The sequence below is a fragment of the Hirundo rustica genome, chromosome 25 (genome assembly GCF_015227805.2).
Source record: "Hirundo rustica isolate bHirRus1 chromosome 25, bHirRus1.pri.v3, whole genome shotgun sequence".
In the NCBI taxonomy this organism is placed as follows: Eukaryota; Metazoa; Chordata; class Aves; order Passeriformes; family Hirundinidae; genus Hirundo; species Hirundo rustica.
This window is the reverse complement of record NC_053474.1, coordinates 6,715,513-6,733,757: the sequence shown is the minus strand read 5'-3', so window position 1 is coordinate 6,733,757 and position 18,245 is coordinate 6,715,513. Positions and strand designations below refer to the sequence as shown.

At 54.9% G+C, this 18,245-nt stretch overlaps 2 protein-coding genes and 1 non-coding gene across 4 annotated transcripts; 2 read left to right on the top strand and 1 right to left on the bottom strand.

The window, feature by feature from the left end:
- Positions 1-19: 19 nt before the first annotated feature.
- LOC120763081 (discoidin, CUB and LCCL domain-containing protein 1-like) lies at positions 20-10,240 on the top strand. The gene is made up of 15 exons (XM_040086132.2): positions 20-139; positions 2,747-2,968; positions 5,070-5,207; positions 5,664-5,715; positions 5,895-5,967; positions 6,122-6,255; positions 6,396-6,433; positions 6,558-6,752; positions 7,451-7,572; positions 7,657-7,825; positions 7,941-8,033; positions 8,226-8,316; positions 8,509-8,546; positions 8,704-8,820; positions 9,258-10,240. Exons 1-15 carry the CDS (start codon positions 28-30, stop codon positions 9,644-9,646), a joined length of 1,983 nt encoding a protein of 660 aa, XP_039942066.1. The 5' UTR covers positions 20-27; the 3' UTR covers positions 9,647-10,240.
- On the bottom strand, positions 9,972-10,100 carry LOC120763274 (U11 spliceosomal RNA). Its single transcript, XR_005704069.1, has one exon. It is a non-coding gene; the product is annotated as a U11 spliceosomal RNA (small nuclear RNA).
- A 184-nt stretch (positions 10,241-10,424) lies between the features above and the next one.
- Positions 10,425-17,082, top strand: TAF12 (TATA-box binding protein associated factor 12). Of its 2 annotated transcripts, none has more exons than XM_040086318.1 (6): positions 10,425-10,512; positions 13,312-13,563; positions 14,722-14,799; positions 15,558-15,672; positions 15,848-15,936; positions 16,618-17,082. In XM_040086318.1, exons 2-6 carry the CDS (start codon positions 13,396-13,398, stop codon positions 16,651-16,653), a joined length of 486 nt encoding a protein of 161 aa, XP_039942252.1. In that variant the 5' UTR covers positions 10,425-10,512; positions 13,312-13,395; the 3' UTR covers positions 16,654-17,082. The 2 variants fall into 2 exon arrangements, with proteins under 2 accessions (XP_039942252.1, XP_039942253.1); XM_040086319.2 differs by lacking the exon at positions 10,425-10,512 and adding an exon at positions 10,547-10,710.
- Positions 17,083-18,245: the final 1,163 nt, after the last annotated feature.

The window sequence follows — 18,245 nt, the reverse complement described above, 5'->3', positions numbered from 1 at the left end:
GGCGGCGGCGGCAGCGGCGGGAGGAGGATGATGATGATGATGCGGAGCCGCAGCGAGGCGGCCCCGGGGGCGCTGTCGCTGGTCTGCCGCTGCCTCCTGCTTGGCTCTCTGGGGTTGCGCTCGGCCGGCGCACAGGATGGTGAGTGCTGATTGCGGAGCACCGATGGCGGGACATCCTACACCGGGACGGGGCACCGAGAGCCCCACTCCCACCGGTACCCCCGGAGCTTCCGCTTCGCTCGCTGGGATGGGAGCGGAACTTGGTGCGGGATGGGGACTGGGAAGGGGGGACCGGACGGGCTCGCCTCTGCCCCGGGACGGGCTCTTCGCTGTGTCTGGACGGGGATGGAACCAGGATGGACTCTCGGGAACGGTTCCCCGCTGTGTCCAGACCGGACCACACCAGGACAGGGTCGTCGTGGTGCGCTTGCCCCGGTTCCTTTCCGGAACGGGATCTCTGCCATCCCTCTGTCCCGGTACCGACCTCGGACAGGGACCCTGCCATCCCTTTGCTCCGGTAGTGGTCCGGGACGGGGTCCCCAATATCTCTCTGCTCCGGTACCGGACGGGACGAGCTCTGTCCGTGCCCCCGCCACCCTCGCATCACGCCGGTCCTGCAAACGCCTATTTTCCCGGCAGCCCCCCCCAGCTCTCTCTGTAGCTGCCTCCGGTGGCGACTACCCCGGGTGTCCGGAGAGTCCCGCGTTCGGCTCCATCCCGCCTGCAGGGCTTCCTCAGGGAACCCCTAATCCACAGGTTACGAGAATCGTTGGAGTTGATATGGAGAGCCAGGCAGTGGGCTCCATCCCGGAAATGCCGCGGAGCCCTGCAGCGTCAGGGGATTTTGTAGCCGCGGGGTCCAGGACGACCCCGAGAGAATGTTTATCCAAACGTGATCTCAAAGTTCGTGTTTCCCGGAGCCACTCGTCCCCAACTCATCCAAGAGAGAAGAAAGAATGACATGTCATCCAAAGCATTATTCTCTCCAAGGGGAAACTGAGGCATGGGGCTAGGCTGGGATCACTGGACGCAGAATCCCGCTACGTTCCCCAAGTATGATTTAGGGCTCATCATGCAACGGGTTTCCACCAGATCCCAAACCCACTGGTGGATGCAGGGGGGCTTTCCTGGGGCCGGCAGCATGACAGAGGCAGGAGTGTGCCGGACTTTTATTGGAGTATTGCCCTGTTGTGTCTATCTTGCATCCTGTGAGAAAACAAACAAATCCCTGGCAGTAATGACCCCATCAGGGCCCGGCCATGAGTTCATCCTTACCCACCAGAAATCCAGTTTTCACATTTTTTGGGAGGGGAATAAAGTTTCTGTGGCTGGGGGCAAGTCCCCGTGACTCTGTCTTGGCTATTCCTGGCACCTCGGTAGCATCTTTGGAGCCAAAATCCCAGGAGTGCCTGCAGCTCTCCGTTTATCTCTGGCATTCCCTCCTGGCACGTGCTGGTCACACTCAGGATGTTTTGAACAAAGGTTTCCTTTCCTTGGATGGGTTTTTCCCAGAATGGGTCACCACAGCTCCTCTGCACCACCAGTATGGATATGGAGCTGGGGGGATCCATCCAAGACCCCCCAGTTGGGCTCACATGTCCAGCTGTTCTGGCCATAGAGGGTTTTCCATGCAGATCCCATCGGTTTTGACATTCTGTGAGAGAGACTCCCCCCAAATACCCCAGATTTCTCTCCCCCAGCAAAGCACCCTTCTGGAAGCTATTGTCCTGGCAGGCCTGGGGTCCCCACTTCCCCCCCAGCCCCCACTCTTGGAGGGCCTGATCCTTCCCAGCTCTGTTGTGTCAGTGGACGCTGCCCAGAAAGGGGTGAAGTTGGTGGTTTCTCCCAGTCCCACAGGATAAACCTCCCCCAAGTTTGGATGCCAGCTCCTCCCACAGGCTGGAGGGGAGGGGGCTCTGTGGGGGGGCTGGCATCTTTCATGTCCAGCCCCCCCTTTTTTATCCCTGCAGGATTTTCCTTTGCTGGTGCTTTGTGTCGTCTCCCAGCGACAGCGAGAGGAGCCAAGGCTGGGCAAATCTATGCCCGCTGTTCCTTTTCTTTCTGGCTGTGTCAGGATGATGCTTGGCAGGATCAACAGCTTTTGAGGGAGGTGTTGAGCACTGACTGGACCCTTACAAACGCCCGGCCCACACAGTGGGGCTGAGAGGTGCTTTCCCCCTTTCCCTGCACCCCAATCCTGCCCAGAAATTCTGGCCAGGTCTCAGCGCCGGGTGCTTTCAGCTTATTTCCAGGATATTCCCTCTTGCCCAGAGGCAGTGAGCCCAGAGAAAAGCCCTCTTTGTGGTGGGTTTGGCATCACCCTGGGAATGAGGCAATGGAGATGCAGCTGCCGAAGGGTATCCTCAAGGTCAAGGCTGCAGTCAGGGGGTCCCGGCAGCTGCGTAGTGCTGTACAGCCCCGTGGAGTGGGGATAGTCTCTCCCTGAATCCTTTTATATCCCCCCAAATTGCAGTTCCCTGGGCTGGGGGATGTAGAGGTGCTGGAGGTTGAGAGGTGTGCTGGGTGGCTATGGGGGAGACTATGGCAGCTTCATCCCTGGATCCCCCTGTGGATAGTTCCCAGTGCCAGGAGCATCCAAAAGAGCCACCAGAAAATGATGCTTTGGATGAAGAAAACATTTGAAGAGGCTGCAGGTGCCATGGGGTTGTTCTGGGGGTCTCACCAAGGGGGGAAACTGAAGCAGGGAACAGCCTGTGTGAGCCCTCTCCCCTCTCCTTCTCTGCAGGAAACGGCTGTGGCCACACGCTGCTGACTCCCCACAGTGGCACCCTGAGCTCCAAGAACTACCCAGGCACATATCCCAACCACACCATGTGCTGCTGGCGGCTCCAAGCCTCCCCAGGCACCTCCCTACTCCTGGCATTTGGGGATGTGGATCTGGAGCCCTCAGAGCACTGTGCCCAGAACTCGTTGCTGCTCGCTGACCCCCAGACTGGCACTGCCTATGGTAAGGGGGGTCCTGGGACAACTGAGGCAGGGATGACACAGTGTTGTGGATAGGGAGAATATCAGGAAAATCTGTGGGTTTCATCATGGGGAGGGAGAATATCTAAGGAGTGGAGTAACCAAGTGGGGCAGTATCCAAGGAAGGGGGTATTTGAGGAGGGGGTATCCAAGGAGGGGAATATTGGAGGATGACAGGTACCCAGTGTCTGATGAGTGGGTTATACAAAGAAGAGAAATATCCAAGGATGGGGATAACTGAGGAGTGGAGGTACCCAAATAGAGGGGATGATACCCAAGGAGAAGGATATCGAAGGAAAGTAATATTTGTGAATGGGGGCATCTGAGGTGGCGGGTACCCAAGGAGATGATTATTGCCAAGCTTGGGGGGGGGTGGCGGAAATGCCCAGATGGGACCAGATGCAGCCACTGAATAATTAATTCATCAGCCCATCTGCAGCCCTAATGCTTCCAGCATTTTCCCAGATGAATTTAATGGTTTTGGAGGGATTTGACAGCACTGAGAATGTGACAAGTACTGAGGAAAAAAATTTGGGGATCGGGGAAAGCATTGGGTGATGGGGTGGGATGGAGAAGCAGCCCTGGTGAGGGGCAGGGGCTGGACAGGAGATGTGATGGGAAATGCGGGATGGAAAGGAGGCAGCTAGATCCATGCACTGGGAGTTTTCCCTGTTCTTCAGGGCTTTCACCCTTTCTGGGCTGGTCCCCAAAAGGGTGACAGCACGCAAGGTCCCCATCCCCTCTGACGTGGCCTCAGGGACATAATTGTCCCCAAAGCTAAGAGACATCCTGGCCCCAGGCTGAAATACAGCAGTGTGGGAAAGGGGGGGACCCCCAGATGATGCTCTTGGGGAGAGGGCTGGGGGAGGTGGCCAGGCACCCACTGGGTGCCACCAGGGCCGTACCAGCATGACACAGTTCCACTTTGGTTCCACTTTGGTTCCACTCCCTCTCCCGCGGCTGACACCGGCCTTTGAGAAGTCCCAGATGTTTTTCGGGAAATGTCTGGAGCAGGCGGAGGCTGTGGGCTCCTTCCTGCTGACTCAGAGCTGGTGTCTGGCCCCTGGCCTGAATCCGTTAGGACGTGGCAGGGTCCCCAGGGGGATGGCAGCCGAGGGGTTCCCAGCTCCCAGGGTATCACCGAGATCCATACAGAGGTGGCATCACTGACCCAGGGCAGCGCTGGCATCTGGCAACTGGTGGAAGGGAAATCTGCATGTGGGTCATCTGCATCTCATCTGCATATCGTGCAGACCTCAGTTATATCACATATGTGGCATTTCTGCATGCACATGTGTCCCATGTCCCCTGGGATCAGCCTCCCAGTTCAATAAGACCCAGTGAGGATGAGGATGTGGGTCAGGGTAGGGAAACTGAGGCACAGGGAGAGGTATCCCCAGGGGAACACAGGGACACAGTTTTTTCCTGTCCTCAGGACAACAATGGCATTTGCTCAAAACATCTCTAGGTGCCCAGAGACCCTGGTGATGGGCATGATACAGAGCAGGGAGATGTAGGGGACAGGGGGTGGTGGCAGTCCAGCTATTGGGACCACCTTCTATCCCCAGCTGGGACCAGAGATGTCCCTAAGGAATCCACCTGCCTGCTAAGCTGAAGTTTTAATCAAGGAGATGGAATTGCAAATTAATGTGGATTAAATGGGATGAAAGGGCAGTTTAGGTGTCAGCTTCAGCAGCACCTCTGAAAGGGGGCATGGGGAGGAGACAAGGACACAACTCCCATTTTGGGGTCCTGTGGGGTGATGCCGCATGTACCAGTCTCTGTAGTGGGGGATGTGGTGGCAGATGCCCAATGAGGGCAGTGGGCCACCATGGGGCTGGGACCAGCCTGGCATGGGGCCACGCTGCATGGGACCACCTTTCAGCACCCTGGTGCTGGGACTACCTTGGTGATGGGCCTGGATGTATAACAACTCTGGGACCACCCTGAGCACAGCCCAGATGCCTGAGCCCCCCTTGGCCCTGGCAAGGGCCAAGCCAGGAGAGGTCAAGTCCTGGGTCCAGGTGCCCAAGCATGTCCCCAGGGATGCCAGATTCTCTCCACGGTGCCATCCCTGCTGGCAGGGCCCTACTGCAGGAACTCCATCCCTTCTGCTCCACTCCTGGTGATAAACTCCAGCACTGTGACCGTCCTGTTCAACAGCACCAGCCACCGTTCAGGACGAGGCATCCTCCTGTCCTATGCCACCTCGCAGCACCCAGGTATGGAGGCAGCATACCCTGGGATGCAGAGACACCCCTGGGATGTGTCCTGGCCCATGCGGGGACATGAAGGGAGCTCCTTGCTGACCCCGCGATGAGCTCCCATTGCCCTGAGTTCCCTGAACATCCATATTCTCCCTGGCGGGGGAAAACATGGGAGAGCTGCAGGTCATACAGCCAGCTAGGATCCCTTCGAGAGCCCTGAACCCCCAAGTCAGGTGGCACCCCCATATCAGGTACCATAACAGACACCATAGATTGAACCATGGGGACAATGGCTGCAGGGACCAAGGGGCCATCTCTCCATGCCCCTCCAGACATGGGAGTTTGAAAGGCAGAACCCAAATGAGGAGCAGGATTCAGTTGGGAAGGGGAATGAGGTGCCCTGGGGCAGAAGTGGGTGTATGCTGTGGGGCAGGTGGGGGTCCCTCACCCTGGGGTGTCCCTGCCTTGCAGACCTGGTCTCCTGCCTGGTTCGAGGCACCCACTACACCCAGGAGCATGTCAGGTGAGTGACTTGGGGTGGGGAATGGTCCCATTTTGGTGTCCCTTGCTGCAGGAGTCCCCATCAGCTCTGGTTTCATCCCTCTCCTGAGGTACAGCTCCAGTGGAATGGGGAGCAGAGCAGGTATGCAGAGGGGGTTGGATGACAGGGAGCCCTGACCCAGCCCTTACCATGTGTTTCAGTGTGTACTGCCCTGCAGGCTGCAAGGACATCCATGGGGACATCTGGGGCAACCCGAGCCAGGGCTACCGGGATGTAAGTGTGGGCACCGTAGTGCACCCGCCAGGGATGGTCCCCACAGCATGTGTGGCCACTGCTTGTCACCCCCAGCAATGCCGAGGTGATGAGTGTGACCTTGGGGTGCTTGGGCCTGCCATGGGCATCTGCCCTTACTCCCCACTCCCTGCAGACATCGGTGCTGTGCAAGGCAGCTGTGCACGCTGGGGTGATTGCGGATGAGCTGGGCGGGCAGGTCACCCTGTCCCGGGAGAAGGGGATCACGCTCTATGAGTCGGCCTTTGCCAATGGGCTCCGCTCCAAAAGGTGGGTGAGAAGTGGCTGGGGCTGTGCTCCACATAGCTGTGGGACACACCCACACCAACACTGGGAAACTGCCACCCCTTAGTTTCAGAGACCCCAGGGTTTGTTCACCCCATCTGATGCTCCCACTTTCTTCCACACAGGGGATCTCTCTCCGAGAAGCGACTCGTATTCCACAAAGGTTTTTTTTTTTTTTTCCCATTTCCCCTGAAATTAAGGCATGATTTTAGCTGTCATACCTGGTGCCACTCTCATGTGCCTGGTTAGGTTTTTGGGGTTCCCAGTCTGCTGTCTCCTGTTCCCAGCCTGTGATGATGTGCTGGAGGTGGTCGCTTTCAATGCCTCGTCCTGGTGGCATGAGGTGGACATGCTGGGCCAGGACCGAGCCTGGGTGGCTGAACAGGCAGCACTCAGCATCACCGGCCACTCCTGGGCGGCTGAACCTGGTGCCAAGACTGCCTGGCTGGAGCTGGACCTGGGCACCCGAAGGAATGTGACAGGTGAGAGTTGGCCATCAGAGAGGGACAACAGCTGCCTGTGTCCCCATGCCACCTTGACCACTGTCCTCCCACTGTGCCAGCTTTGTGATCCCCACAAAACTGCCCCGGGCAGTTGCACCCCTGTAGCTCCCAGTATCCACTGGAGTTCATTTTGCCATGGTTTTAGTGGTGCAAACTGGGATGCAAAGCGCACTAGACCCCTGCCACTGCTCCCGTCCTCCTTTTGTCCCTTTGCCCCCCTCATCTGTAGCCATTTCTGGGATGAACAAGTTAATATTATGCTCTTGTATTTGGTGCCAGTGAGCGTCTTTTGTCTGGCCTGAGCCTGCCAAAAGCAGGGGCTTTGTGTGCCAGCGGCTGGCAACCACAGTGAAGAAAATGGGGGCATTGTCCAGCTGGAGGCTGGAGGAGGGAGGAATGCAGGGCTGACAGCCAGGGCTGGAGGTTATCAATTTCTAGAGGCAGACCAGAGTATCCCACACTGGAATCTGCCACCCAAAACCCCTCCCAGGGTCAGAAGGATCCCCCTCTGCCAGGTGACATGTCCTGCCCTCCTAGTCCTTTCCCAGCTGGGTCTTGAGTATCCCAGAGATGGGGGTTATTCCAGTGGGGAGTAGAGGGCAGTGGGGTAGAGAGCAGCCTTTCCCCAGCCCCACAACCCCTGACTGACAGCAGGGACCCCCCTCCTGCATTCACAGGCATCATCACAAAGGGCTCCTCTGAGCAGCACAACTACTACGTGACATCCTACCATGTCTCCTCTAGCCGCGACGGGAAGAACTGGAGACCCTACAGAGGCAGCAGTGGTCAGGAGGACAAGGTGGGCATGGGGAGAACGTCACGGGGCTGAGACCCCCTGCTCATGGGTATTTGGCCATTGGTGTCTCTTCACCCTCTCCGGTAGGTGTTTGAAGGAAATGCTGACAGCCAGGGGGAGGTCTTCAACGCCTTTATCCCCCCCATTGTCGCTCGCTACATCCGTGTCACACCACAGAGCTGGCACCAGCACGTGGCCCTGAAGGTGGCTGTGGTGGGCTGCCAGCTGGCACGGGTCCGTGCACCCCGTCCATATGGTGAGACCCTCCACAGGACCTCACACCCCCATGTTCAAAATGTCCTCCTGGGGTCTTCACCTCCCTGTGCATGCAGTGGTGGTCCCACAGTCACAGTCCCTGGTCTGCCCCATAGTGCCCAGTGTCCCCAAGGAGGTCCTTGAACCCACCAGCCACCCAACCAGCTGCACCCCCATCTCTGGCATCGCCCTGGACCCGGAGAAGGCAGGTGGGTGCCTAGGGGGGCTGTCTTTGCAATGCAGCATTGTCTTTTGGTGTTCCAGGTGCCACTGGGGCTTCAGCCCCCTGTGGGAATACATTGATTTTCCTCCTCTAGTGGTCCCAGGTGGGCTTCTGGCACTCATGGGTGCAAAGGAGTGAAATGGGGGTCCAGAGGGCTGACACTGCCCTCCCTCCCCAGGTTCCACGCTGCTGGTGATGCTGCTTATTGGCGGCTTTGTGCTCCTCTGCTCCTGCCTCCTGCTCCTGGCTTTCCTCTGCCACAGGAAGAGGTTGGTCCTGTCTTGTCCCCTGCTTTGCCCTGGGGGACTCAGCATCACCTCCCCAAATTGCAGCAGCTTCATCCAGCTGCTCACCAGGTCCCAAGGGGTGCAGCCCCTCATGCACTGGGTCTGAGGAGATGGGTGGTAGTGGGCACAGGGTGGCTGGGACCTCTCGCCCCATCTTGCCTCTCCCATTTGCAGGAAGTCAGCAGTGGAACTGAGCTGTGGGATCACAAAAGGTAAAAGGTCCACAACTCCTCCCCAAAATCAGGGGCCTGTGTTCCGTGGGGTGCAGCTGGTGATGCACCCCAAGCTCAGACTTGTCCTACCCCCCAGGAGTGCCTGCACCTCCAGGTGGCAGCCTGTGACAACCGAGGGTTTCCTCTCCCTCCCCAGGGTACCCCAAGCTGGAGTCGAGCCAGGTCTGCTCCCTGCAGACCCTGCCAGTCCCTAGCCTGGCCTCCTTCCCCATGGCCCCCACGCCAGGGGACTTCAGCCAGACCCATTCACCAGGTAACAGGGACATCGGGGTATGAACTGGTCCCTCAGCCCAGAGCTGGAGCTGAATCTTCCTGATTGCACATCCCTCCCCATTCTGGTCTGACCCCTCCTGCATCGTGGTCCTGTGCAACAGGGAGGCCCTGATAAATTAGACATGCCCACTTAATTAATATAATTAATTATTAGAATTTGTTGTAATCACACCACACATTATTTAATAATAGTAGTAGTCTACCTCAGTTGGCACTGGAGGGTGGCTGGGGACAGCTGGGCCCTCTCTCTGGTGTGGCAGAGAAATGTTGGGTCTCCATGGGTGGGCACCCTTCCCTGGGTGGGTTTTGGCAGTTTTCCTATCCCTGAAAGTCCAAACATTGTCAGTTTTTCAACCCACCTCATCCACCTGTGCCACAGCACCATGACTCTCCTGACACGGCAGCCTCCCGTTTCAGAGTACGCTGAGCCAGACCTGGTGCAGGTGAGCCCCAGCAGCCAGACAAGTCCTTCCACCTTTAAGCCACTCCTGGAAGAGGGCTACACTCTGCCGCTGGTCGCGAGCCACTATGATGTCCCAGGAAAGCACCACGAGTACGCAGAGCCACTGCCGCCAGAGCCTGAGTACGCCATGCCCTTCAGTGAGCTGGAGTTCGCCAGGATGCGCCGCAGCACTTGCAGCATCACAGGGCCTGCTGGGTGCTCGCCAGTGCAGTACCAGACCCCTGCCCTGCGGCCTGGGGAGGTGCCAGCTGAGGTGGAGCGGACTGGCAGCCCCTGTTCTGAGGAGTCCCGCGGGTGGCCTAGGCACTGTGCCCGCACGCATGTGTACCATGAAGCCTTGTGAGGACGGGAGCACAGCAGCACTATATTGGCTGGGGGGGAAGGTGTGTAAACGAGGAAGTTCCCCACACTAGCAGGGGGCTTTCTTAAAGTAATCCTATGTAAATATACATACTATATATAGAAACACAGATGCGCAGTGCCCCACACATTGGCCTGGGATGCGACCATCCACCCGGCCTCAGGTGTGGCAGTCAGTTCCCGGAGTCCAAACCACTCCCATCAACCTCGGAACCCTTGCCGAGGCACATCTGATTACGCAGAATGCGCCCCTTGCAGTATTAAGGACGCTCTTGATGCACAATATATCTCTATCATTCACCGATGACGAGGGTGCTGGAACGAGCGGTTACCAGCAGCCCTGTCTTGCAAAAATTGTGCTTCCGAAATCTCTTGATGTCGATTCCGCAGGGGTGGCGCGCAGCCCCCCCGTGCCACGCACGGCAGAAGCCCTTTTTGGAGAGTGGAGAGTCCCCACCCACAACCGGAAAGCGCCAGTGTACCGGCCAGGTCAGGGCGAGAGATGCCGCAGACACAAAACATGCAAAACATGATGTTTAGTGTGTCTATTCTTTTATCCTGACCAATCAAATTTCTCATTTCTTTAAATTTCCCTCATAAAGGTACCGTTTTCCCCGCTTTTTAGCCTACCAGGCTTATGCAAATCGCGCGGGGCATGCCGGGCATGGCCATTCCCTGAGGTAGCGCGGGGCGGAGGCGTGGCTGTGGCGGGAGCGCTGTGGTGCGCACGCGCGCGCAGGCTGACTCGCTCCTCATTGGCGGCGGCTACAGCCGGAAGCGGAAGCGCTGCCCGGTGTCGGCGGGCGGTGGTGGCGGCGGGGCTTCGGCGTGCCCGCGGGTCATGGGGAGGTACGGGGGGCTCGAGGGGGCTGCGCGGAGCCACCTGGGGATTCCACACTGGTGTTGCAAATCCGGGAGGGAGCACAAGAGTGAGCGCCGGGTCGGTCCCCGTGGCGGTCGGTGACCGTTCTGCCTCGCGACTCCCGGCGGGGATGTTCTGCACTGGGCGGGGGATTCGTTCCCATCCCGGCGGTCTCCGTGGGGCTGGTGAGCGCTATAAGCTGGGGATGTTCAGCCTGGAGACGAGAAGGCTCTAGGAAGACTCAGAGCCCCTGCCAGGGCCTTAAGGGGCTCCAGGGGAGCTGAAGAGGGAGTGGGGACAAGGACCTGGAGGGACAGGACACAGGGAATGGCTTCCAGTGCCAGAGGGCAGGGAGGGATCGGGTCCTGGGAAGGAATTGTTCCCTGTGAGGGTGGTGGGGCCCTGGCACAGGTTGCCCGGAGAAGCTGTGACTGCTTCATCCCTGGAAGTGTCCAAGGCCAGGTTGTAAGGTGCTTGTAGCCACCTGGGACAGTGGAAGCTGCCCCTTCCCATGGCAGGGGATGGAATGTGATGAGCTTAAGGTTTTTTCCCATCCAAACCATTCTGAGATTCTATGATTGTATTTAGATACTTCGTGAAAATCACTATGGTTAATGGAAGTGGGATACCCCTGAGCACCCAGGGAATGTGCTGTCATTAACCTGGATTTTAGTTATGGCTCTACTGCTGTGCTGTCCCAGAGCTGAACAACTCGTGGTGCTGATCGCAGCACCCAAACCTCCTCCTGCCCTGGAGGTAACTGCTGCTGCGAGGGTCTGGGCTTACCTGGGTATCAGCAGGTACCAGGATGCTCTGTTTCCTGGCAGAAAAAGGGAGTTTGGTCATATTTTTCATGAGAATCCTGCAGTATGCCTGTCCTCTGCAACAGTGACTGTGTGATCTTTTCTGACAAAAAAATCTGTGCGCTGCAGTGAGGACAACTTGTGAAACTGTTTCCTCTAACCATCTTAACCTAGAATGGGTGATACAAAAAGTATCTGGTGGTTTTGTAGGAATGAGAGTTATGTGGAAGAGGAAGATGCCAGAGTAGGTAACGCTGACTGGTGATGTTCTGGGGAGGGTGTGGGCTATGGCTTCTCACCGGGCTCACAGTAGTTGCTGATGTAATTAATGATCTAGACACTCAGATAGTTGTAAGTAAATGGAGCTGGTGTATGGGATTTACCCTGTGAATCTGTTCCTCCCGTGAGTTTTGTGTTCAGGCATCTTAGTGGCTGTGAAGGGTGTACTAAGATCTGTGGATAAGCCAGCAAAACTACTTTATGCTGCTAAAGTGCTTCTGCCCAAGGATTCTGGGGCTTTGTCTGAAATCTGAGGGTTTCAGTGCTTCCTTCCCTGCACAGTGAGTAGGAATTCCTGGTTTGTGGATCTGTGAAGTGAGGTGTGCAGTGAAGAGCCCAGCTAAAACCAAGACTGAAGGTCCCTCTCGATCTTGTGCTGGACTCCTCAGCCAGAAGTGCCAGCTGAGGGGTTTAGGATGTGAGCATGATGATTTTCCGTACTTAAATCAATTGAGATGGAGCTGGAAACTTGCTGAGGGGACTGCAGAAGGATATCAGGGATATAAATTCCCTTCAAAGGGCTCCATGTCTACAAGTGCCTGAATGTGCATTGGAGTGAAGCACTAAAGCTTCTAAATTCTCCCATGTGCTTTCTCATGTGGCTTTTGATATTAATTAATTCAAACTAACCAGGCTTGCTTTGATGAAGGGAAATGTCTATTTGTAGATCAGGGAGCAGACAGTGTGTGTGACTGTCTCATAAAGCTGGTTAAACAAAGTCTTCTTTTTTCGTGAGTTCAGCCTCAGCTTCTCAGCCATCTCTGGCCCCACCACGATAGGCTTTGCCATCAAACCATTCCTTAAATTCTCTTTCCCTGTGACAGACCCATCATTGCTGCTCACGGTGGTTGTGGTAGTGGAAGGTGCAGGGTTCCTGTCATGGAGCAGTGAAGACAGAACAAAACTTCACTGAGCCTAGGGATTAGAGCAGAAGCAGAGGAGGTGCCAGTCAATGTTCACCCCATGACCAACAACCTGAGTAACTTCAGCACCTGGAGAATCTGTGTAACCACACAATCCACCTGTGGTTCACCATTGGGAGCTCCATAAATCCCACTGCATTTCCTGTGGCTGTCAGTTGCCCAGTATGGGAGGAATAAGGGCCAGGTGTAGGCACACATGTGTTCCTTCCCCTCTGAGCACCAGATTGTGCTCTCAGAACCCAAAATGAACCAATGTTGTCAATCCCAGATGGAGGGGTCGCTGCAGGCTGGGCTGTGAGCGTGATGCTGCCAAAAACAAGACCCCCACCCTGTGGAGACACCAGGGAGGCTGAGTCCTGCCTTCTCTCTGGGGCTCTGGATTGTGAGGATGAGAGATTCTGTGCTGCTGCAGCAGGAATGAGCCATGTCTTGCAGTTAAATATGCTCTGAGTGATCTGTTCTTTGTGGGAAATGGATTCAGGAAGGCTGTGTGGGGGTGGATGTAAGGGGGTTCATCTCAAGGGATGAATGGGTGGGTGGGTGGGTCACTGCTGCTGTCACCAGCATGCAGCCACTGTGCTGCTGGAAAACTTTTTTCCATACACCCAGGGAGATTTTCTTTGCTACTAGGCATCACTTCTCCCTTCATGCTGTGAGTAGAAATTCCTAATCTATAAACTGCAGGCACTGTCAGAACACTGCAGTTTTTCTCTGGACAAAGACCTGCTCACCCTGCTGAATTCCTCTATTTGCTACCCATGGCTTTCCTCTCCCTTTCCAGTTGATTGCTTTGGATCCCCACAACCCCAAGAAGAAGCAGGACCTAGACAAACTTTATGATCTAAAAGCTAAAGCCCAACAGATTATGAACCAGTTTGGCCCTTCTACCTTGATCAACCTCTCCAACTTCTCCTCGATCAAGCCGGAACCAGCCAGCACTCCCCCTCAGAGCTCAATGGCCAACAGCACCACTGTGGCAAAGATGCCAGGAACGCCCAGCGGAGGAGGGCGGCTCAGTCCTGAGAGCAACCAGGTAATTCCATCCCTGACTTTGGGACAACAGGGATGATGCTCAGGCATTACAAGCATCACAGACTTGCCTGTGGTTTCATTCGCCTTCTTTAAATCACCAGCAGAAATATAATGTTTATTAAAGTATCAGTTATTGAGTGAGCAAAACTTCCTAACAGAGTTCCTCTCTCCCAGGTGTTTCCTGGCTTGATGGGGTTTGGATGCTGTAGGTGTAGAGGTTTTTCCAGTCTTAGGAAAGTGTATATTGGGGTGTGACAGGGGAAGTTATTTTTAAATCAGGTTTAGATGGGAGAAATATGGGGAGAAGCTGTGGCTGCCCCATCCCTGAGAGTATCCAAGACCATGTTGGACAGGGCTTGGAGCAGCCTGGCATAGTGGAAGGTATCCCTGCCCGTGGCAGGAGGTAGAATGGGATGAGCTTTAAGGTCCCTTCCAACCCAACCTGGCATGGAGGCTTTGATGTGCATAAAACAAACTGCTGCCCAGGGAATGCCCCCAGCACTGTTCCATGATGGCTTTGCTGGCACCCAGACTCTTAGGAAGTGCACTAGACCCCAGCACAAAACAGCCACAGCAGTGAAGGAATGAGGTAGGGCAGGTATTTCCCATCTGCATCTGGTTGACCTGACCAGGCTGACAACTTTCATCCATATCTTTTAAGACTTAGCCTCCTGTTCTTCAGCCCAGTGTGGTTTCTGCTCCTGCCACGTCTGACTGCCCTGGAATAACCCAGCACTCCCACAACTCTGTTTTCCATGTGAAGCACTAAAGCTAATAAGTGCTAGAGCTATGGAAAAGCTTCCCTCGTGCCCTGAGCACAACTTTAGTCACTGATATGCTGATTGTGCTTGCTGTCTGCATTTTAATGCTTATAGTTTTGCCTTTACACTCCTTGCCAGCAGCGTTTTAGTGCCGGACACATTTATCCTGGTTGCTGCACTCCAGTTGCTGTCCAGAGCAATCACTGGTGCTTGAAAATGACTCCTTAACAGCTGATATTTCTTATCTTTACCATTCCTGAGCTGACAGACTGTGTCAACAGTGTGACTCGGCCCTGGGGACATGGGGGAGGAGGTAGTGGTGGTTGTGGCTGTGCTCCATGAGCAGCTTCTTTGCTGGAGCAGGGCAGTAAATCCTTCCTCTTCTCCCACACGCTCAGGTTTTAACCAAGAAGAAATTGCAGGACCTGGTGCGTGAGGTGGATCCGAATGAACAGCTGGATGAAGATGTGGAAGAAGTATGTTCCAAACTGTGGAAGGGACTGCAGAAAGAGTTCATTTGGGATTTGTCACAGATCAGTGGCCCTTTGTCTGAGGGAACATTGGTTCATTTAACACTTGTTTTCCTGTGCAACTTTCAGCCATCCCTGTTTTTGTGCATCCCAGTCTCTAAAAGGCTTTCAAAGCAGCAATTGCAATTGCAACAAGCACCTATGAAATCAACTCCTTTGAGTGGAATTTTGGACACCACAATTTAAGAAAGATCTAAAACTATTGGAGGGCACCCAGAGGAGACTCTGAAGATGGGGAAGGATCAGGAAGGGGCTGCAAGAGGAGCAGTTGAGGGTACTTGGTGTGTTCAGCTGGAGCATAGGAGATTGGGGCCAGAGCTCACTTGGGGCTGCAGCTCCAATCTTTGCTCTCCGTGACCAGGGACAGGACCCAGGGAACAGCTGGATCAGGGTCAGGCTTGAGATCAGGGAAAGGCTCTTCCCCCAGAGGGTGATTGGGCATTGAACAGGCTCCCCAGGCAATGCCAGCTCTCCAGTCTCTCGGCCAGACTCAAAGAGCATTTGAATAACGCTCTCAGGCACAGTATGGGGATTGCTGGGGTGTGCAGGGCCAGGAGTTGGCCTGATGATCCTTGTGGGTCCCTCCCAATTCAGGACATTCTGTAAGTCTAAATACCAACTTCTGAGGGCATGTTTTCATCTTCCCACATAATTTCAGCTGCTCAGTGCTGACCAGACTGGTTGTTGCCCTTGTTCCACCACAGATGCTGCTACAGATTGCCGATGACTTTATTGAGAGTGTGGTGACAGCTGCCTGCCAGCTCGCGCGGCACCGCAAGTCCAACACCCTGGAAGTGAAAGATGTCCAATTGCACCTTGGTGAGTGGCTTTTATCTGTTTTTTACCCCTCTACCTGCAGATCCTCCTGCAGTCAGGGCACAGCTGCAGTGCTGTGGCGCCTGTGAGTAGATAATGCATCCCTGCCCATGGCAAGGGGTTGGAACTGGATGAGCTTTAATGTCTCTTCCAGCTGAAACTATTCTGTGAATTCCAGAACGCCAGTGGAACATGTGGATCCCAGGCTTTGGTTCTGAAGAAATCAGGCCCTACAAAAAAGCCTGTACTACAGAAGCTCACAAACAGGTAAGAAGCCCTCAAAACACGGGGAATCACATGGAAAGCTGATATGGGGATGGTGGTCATGGCCTCCTGACACACTGAATTTATGGCCTCTTCCAAGTGGCTCAGACCAGAAATGACTTCTAGAGCCTCTTGACCTATTTGTGCAGAGGGTTGAGGTTGCTGTGTCTCCTCAGCTATGTTTGCTTTGCCCAAAGAGAAGCAGCACCTCTTGTTGCTGAAGGCCTTGGGAAGGTTAAAACCAACTGGAAGCTTCACACCAACACTTCTCAGCTGCCCCTGGCAACTCCATCTCTGTGCAAAGGGACTGAATACACCCTTAATTTTGCTTTGAAACTGCATTGGGCCGTTGCTTTTTAAGCCATGGTCAGAGCCTAGAAGGAGCTGCCCTGCAGTGGGTTCATGGGTGATGCTGTAGCTCCCACTGGGCAGAGAGGGGCAGCTTGAGATGGGCTTTGATTCCACTGCCCCAGGGTGCCAAGTGGAGCAGCACAGACACTTCCTTCTCCTCTGACTTCAGCCTGGGACCCCATTAAGATTCAAACAGACCTGAAAAACCTGTGTGGAAGCAAGTCAGGCAGCATCCTGGCAGCACCTGGGATGCCTTGTTCCTGCTGTGGGTGGTTGTGCAGTCAGCCGCTCTGAGCTGTTCAGCTTCCCATGGTTTTCCTTCTCTTGTTGCAGAGAATGGCACTGATCCGCAAAACTACCAAGAAATAGCTCCTGGGCAGAGCCAGAGACACCACCAGTGCAGTTTGGGATACCTGCCTCTCCACTGAAGCCTCCACAATGTCACCTGTGGGATATTTTTTTAATGCTTTACAGAGAAGCATCTATTTTTTATTAACGGTGCAGCAATATCTGACTCGATGAGGAGACCTGCCAAAAACATTCTACGCCCTGTTCCTCGTTCCTCCTCAGAGTGTGTCGTATCTCAAACAGAGACTTTTATTTGTGACTTGAAAGTGGTTTATCGTACAAGTGATTATCCAAGGGACAGAGCATTTGATCGTGTGTGGGACAGTATTAGAAGCATCTGTAGAGGTTTTTGTTTCCTCCTTCCTGCCCCTACCTGCTCCAGTACTTTGTAATGTCAGTGTTTATATAAATACTTACATTTGTTTTTCATTAATAAAGAAATTATTCTAAGCTGCCGGCACAGGCTTGTGCTCTTCAGGCAACGTTGCACAAGGGATGGCAGGGGCAGGGTCCCTGTCACCTCAGCTCTGTGTGTGGTGCTGTTCTCTGGGCAATCTCCTGAGAGTTTACAGGGAACAGAATTGTGGAGTATTCTGAGCTGGAAAAGATCCCCAAGGATTGAGTCCAGCTCCTGGCCTGCCCAGGACACCCCACCACTTCCACCCTATGTCTGAGAGCATTGTCCAACACTCTCTGGAGCTGTGGCAGCCTTGGGGCTGTGCCTATTCCCTGGGGAGCCTGGTCAATGCCTGAGCACCCTCTGGGCTAAGAACTGTTTCCTAATATGCAATCTATTCCTCCCCTGACACAGCTTCAGCTGTTCCCTTGGGTCTTGTCACAGGGAGCAGAGATTGGAGGTGTCCCTTGGGAGGAGCTGCAAACACTGGTGAGTCTCCCGTTTCCTCCAGGCTGAACTAACCAAGTGCCTTAGCTGCTCTTCCAGAGGTTTCCCCTCCAGACCCATCTAGACCACAAGGATTTGGCCAGTCCCTCACCTGCCAGTCAGGGTGGCCAGCTCACTTCCCCGCTGACCTCTGACCTAGAGTGAGTCCCTTCCCCGTTGCTGGGATATTTGGACTGTTGGGAGGGGGATGTTGTGACAAGGCAGGAGGTCAAGGTCCCCCTGATTCTGTCTGTGCCTGAACATTGAAAAGGCCACATGCCCCTGCCTGTTCCTGCTGCTCTACTCAAACCTCAGGGAAGCTGTGGGGGCTGTTCTGGGGATGAAGGAGTTGACAGCACTGCAAGCCCCTGCATGTCAGGGAGGCTCCTGCAGCCCTAGGCAGAGCTGGGCTCATCCTCCCTGTCCAGCTCTCTGGAGGCTTCCAGTACCTGCAGGGGAAACCAGCATGGGTGAAGAGATTCCAGGACCATCCCAGGCTCACTCCTCTCCTCATCGCTGCGGGATGAGGAGCCTGGGGAGCTCCTTTCTGCAGCCTTACACAGAGGGGTTTTTTTTGCAAATTATATTGCATGGAGATTAATCTGAAAGGGAAAGTGGGCATTTCCTCAGAATGGTATGTGTATATTTTTGCTTTGGACTCAGCTAGGCATGTACTCAGAGTGGCAGATACATCATCTGAGCCCCATGATAAATTTGTCGCTTTTAATTC

What these genes read in the sequence shown, in the direction of transcription:
- LOC120763081 (XM_040086132.2), top strand. Translation starts at nt 28, where the DNA reads ATGATGATGATGATGCGGAGCCGCAGCGAGGCGGCCCCGGGGGCGCTG. An exon ending in GCAGTGGTCAGGAGGACAAG is followed by an intron (nt 7,573 to 7,656) that starts GTGGGCATGGGG and finishes CCTCTCCGGTAG; the next exon opens with GTGTTTGAAGGAAATGCTGA. An exon ending in TTCCTCTGCCACAGGAAGAG is followed by an intron (nt 8,317 to 8,508) that starts GTTGGTCCTGTC and finishes TCCCATTTGCAG; the next exon opens with GAAGTCAGCAGTGGAACTGA.
- TAF12 (XM_040086318.1), top strand. Translation starts at nt 13,396, where the DNA reads ATGAACCAGTTTGGCCCTTCTACCTTGATCAACCTCTCCAACTTCTCC. An exon ending in TCAGTCCTGAGAGCAACCAG is followed by an intron (nt 13,564 to 14,721) that starts GTAATTCCATCC and finishes CCACACGCTCAG; the next exon opens with GTTTTAACCAAGAAGAAATT. An exon ending in AGATGTCCAATTGCACCTTG is followed by an intron (nt 15,673 to 15,847) that starts GTGAGTGGCTTT and finishes TGTGAATTCCAG; the next exon opens with AACGCCAGTGGAACATGTGG.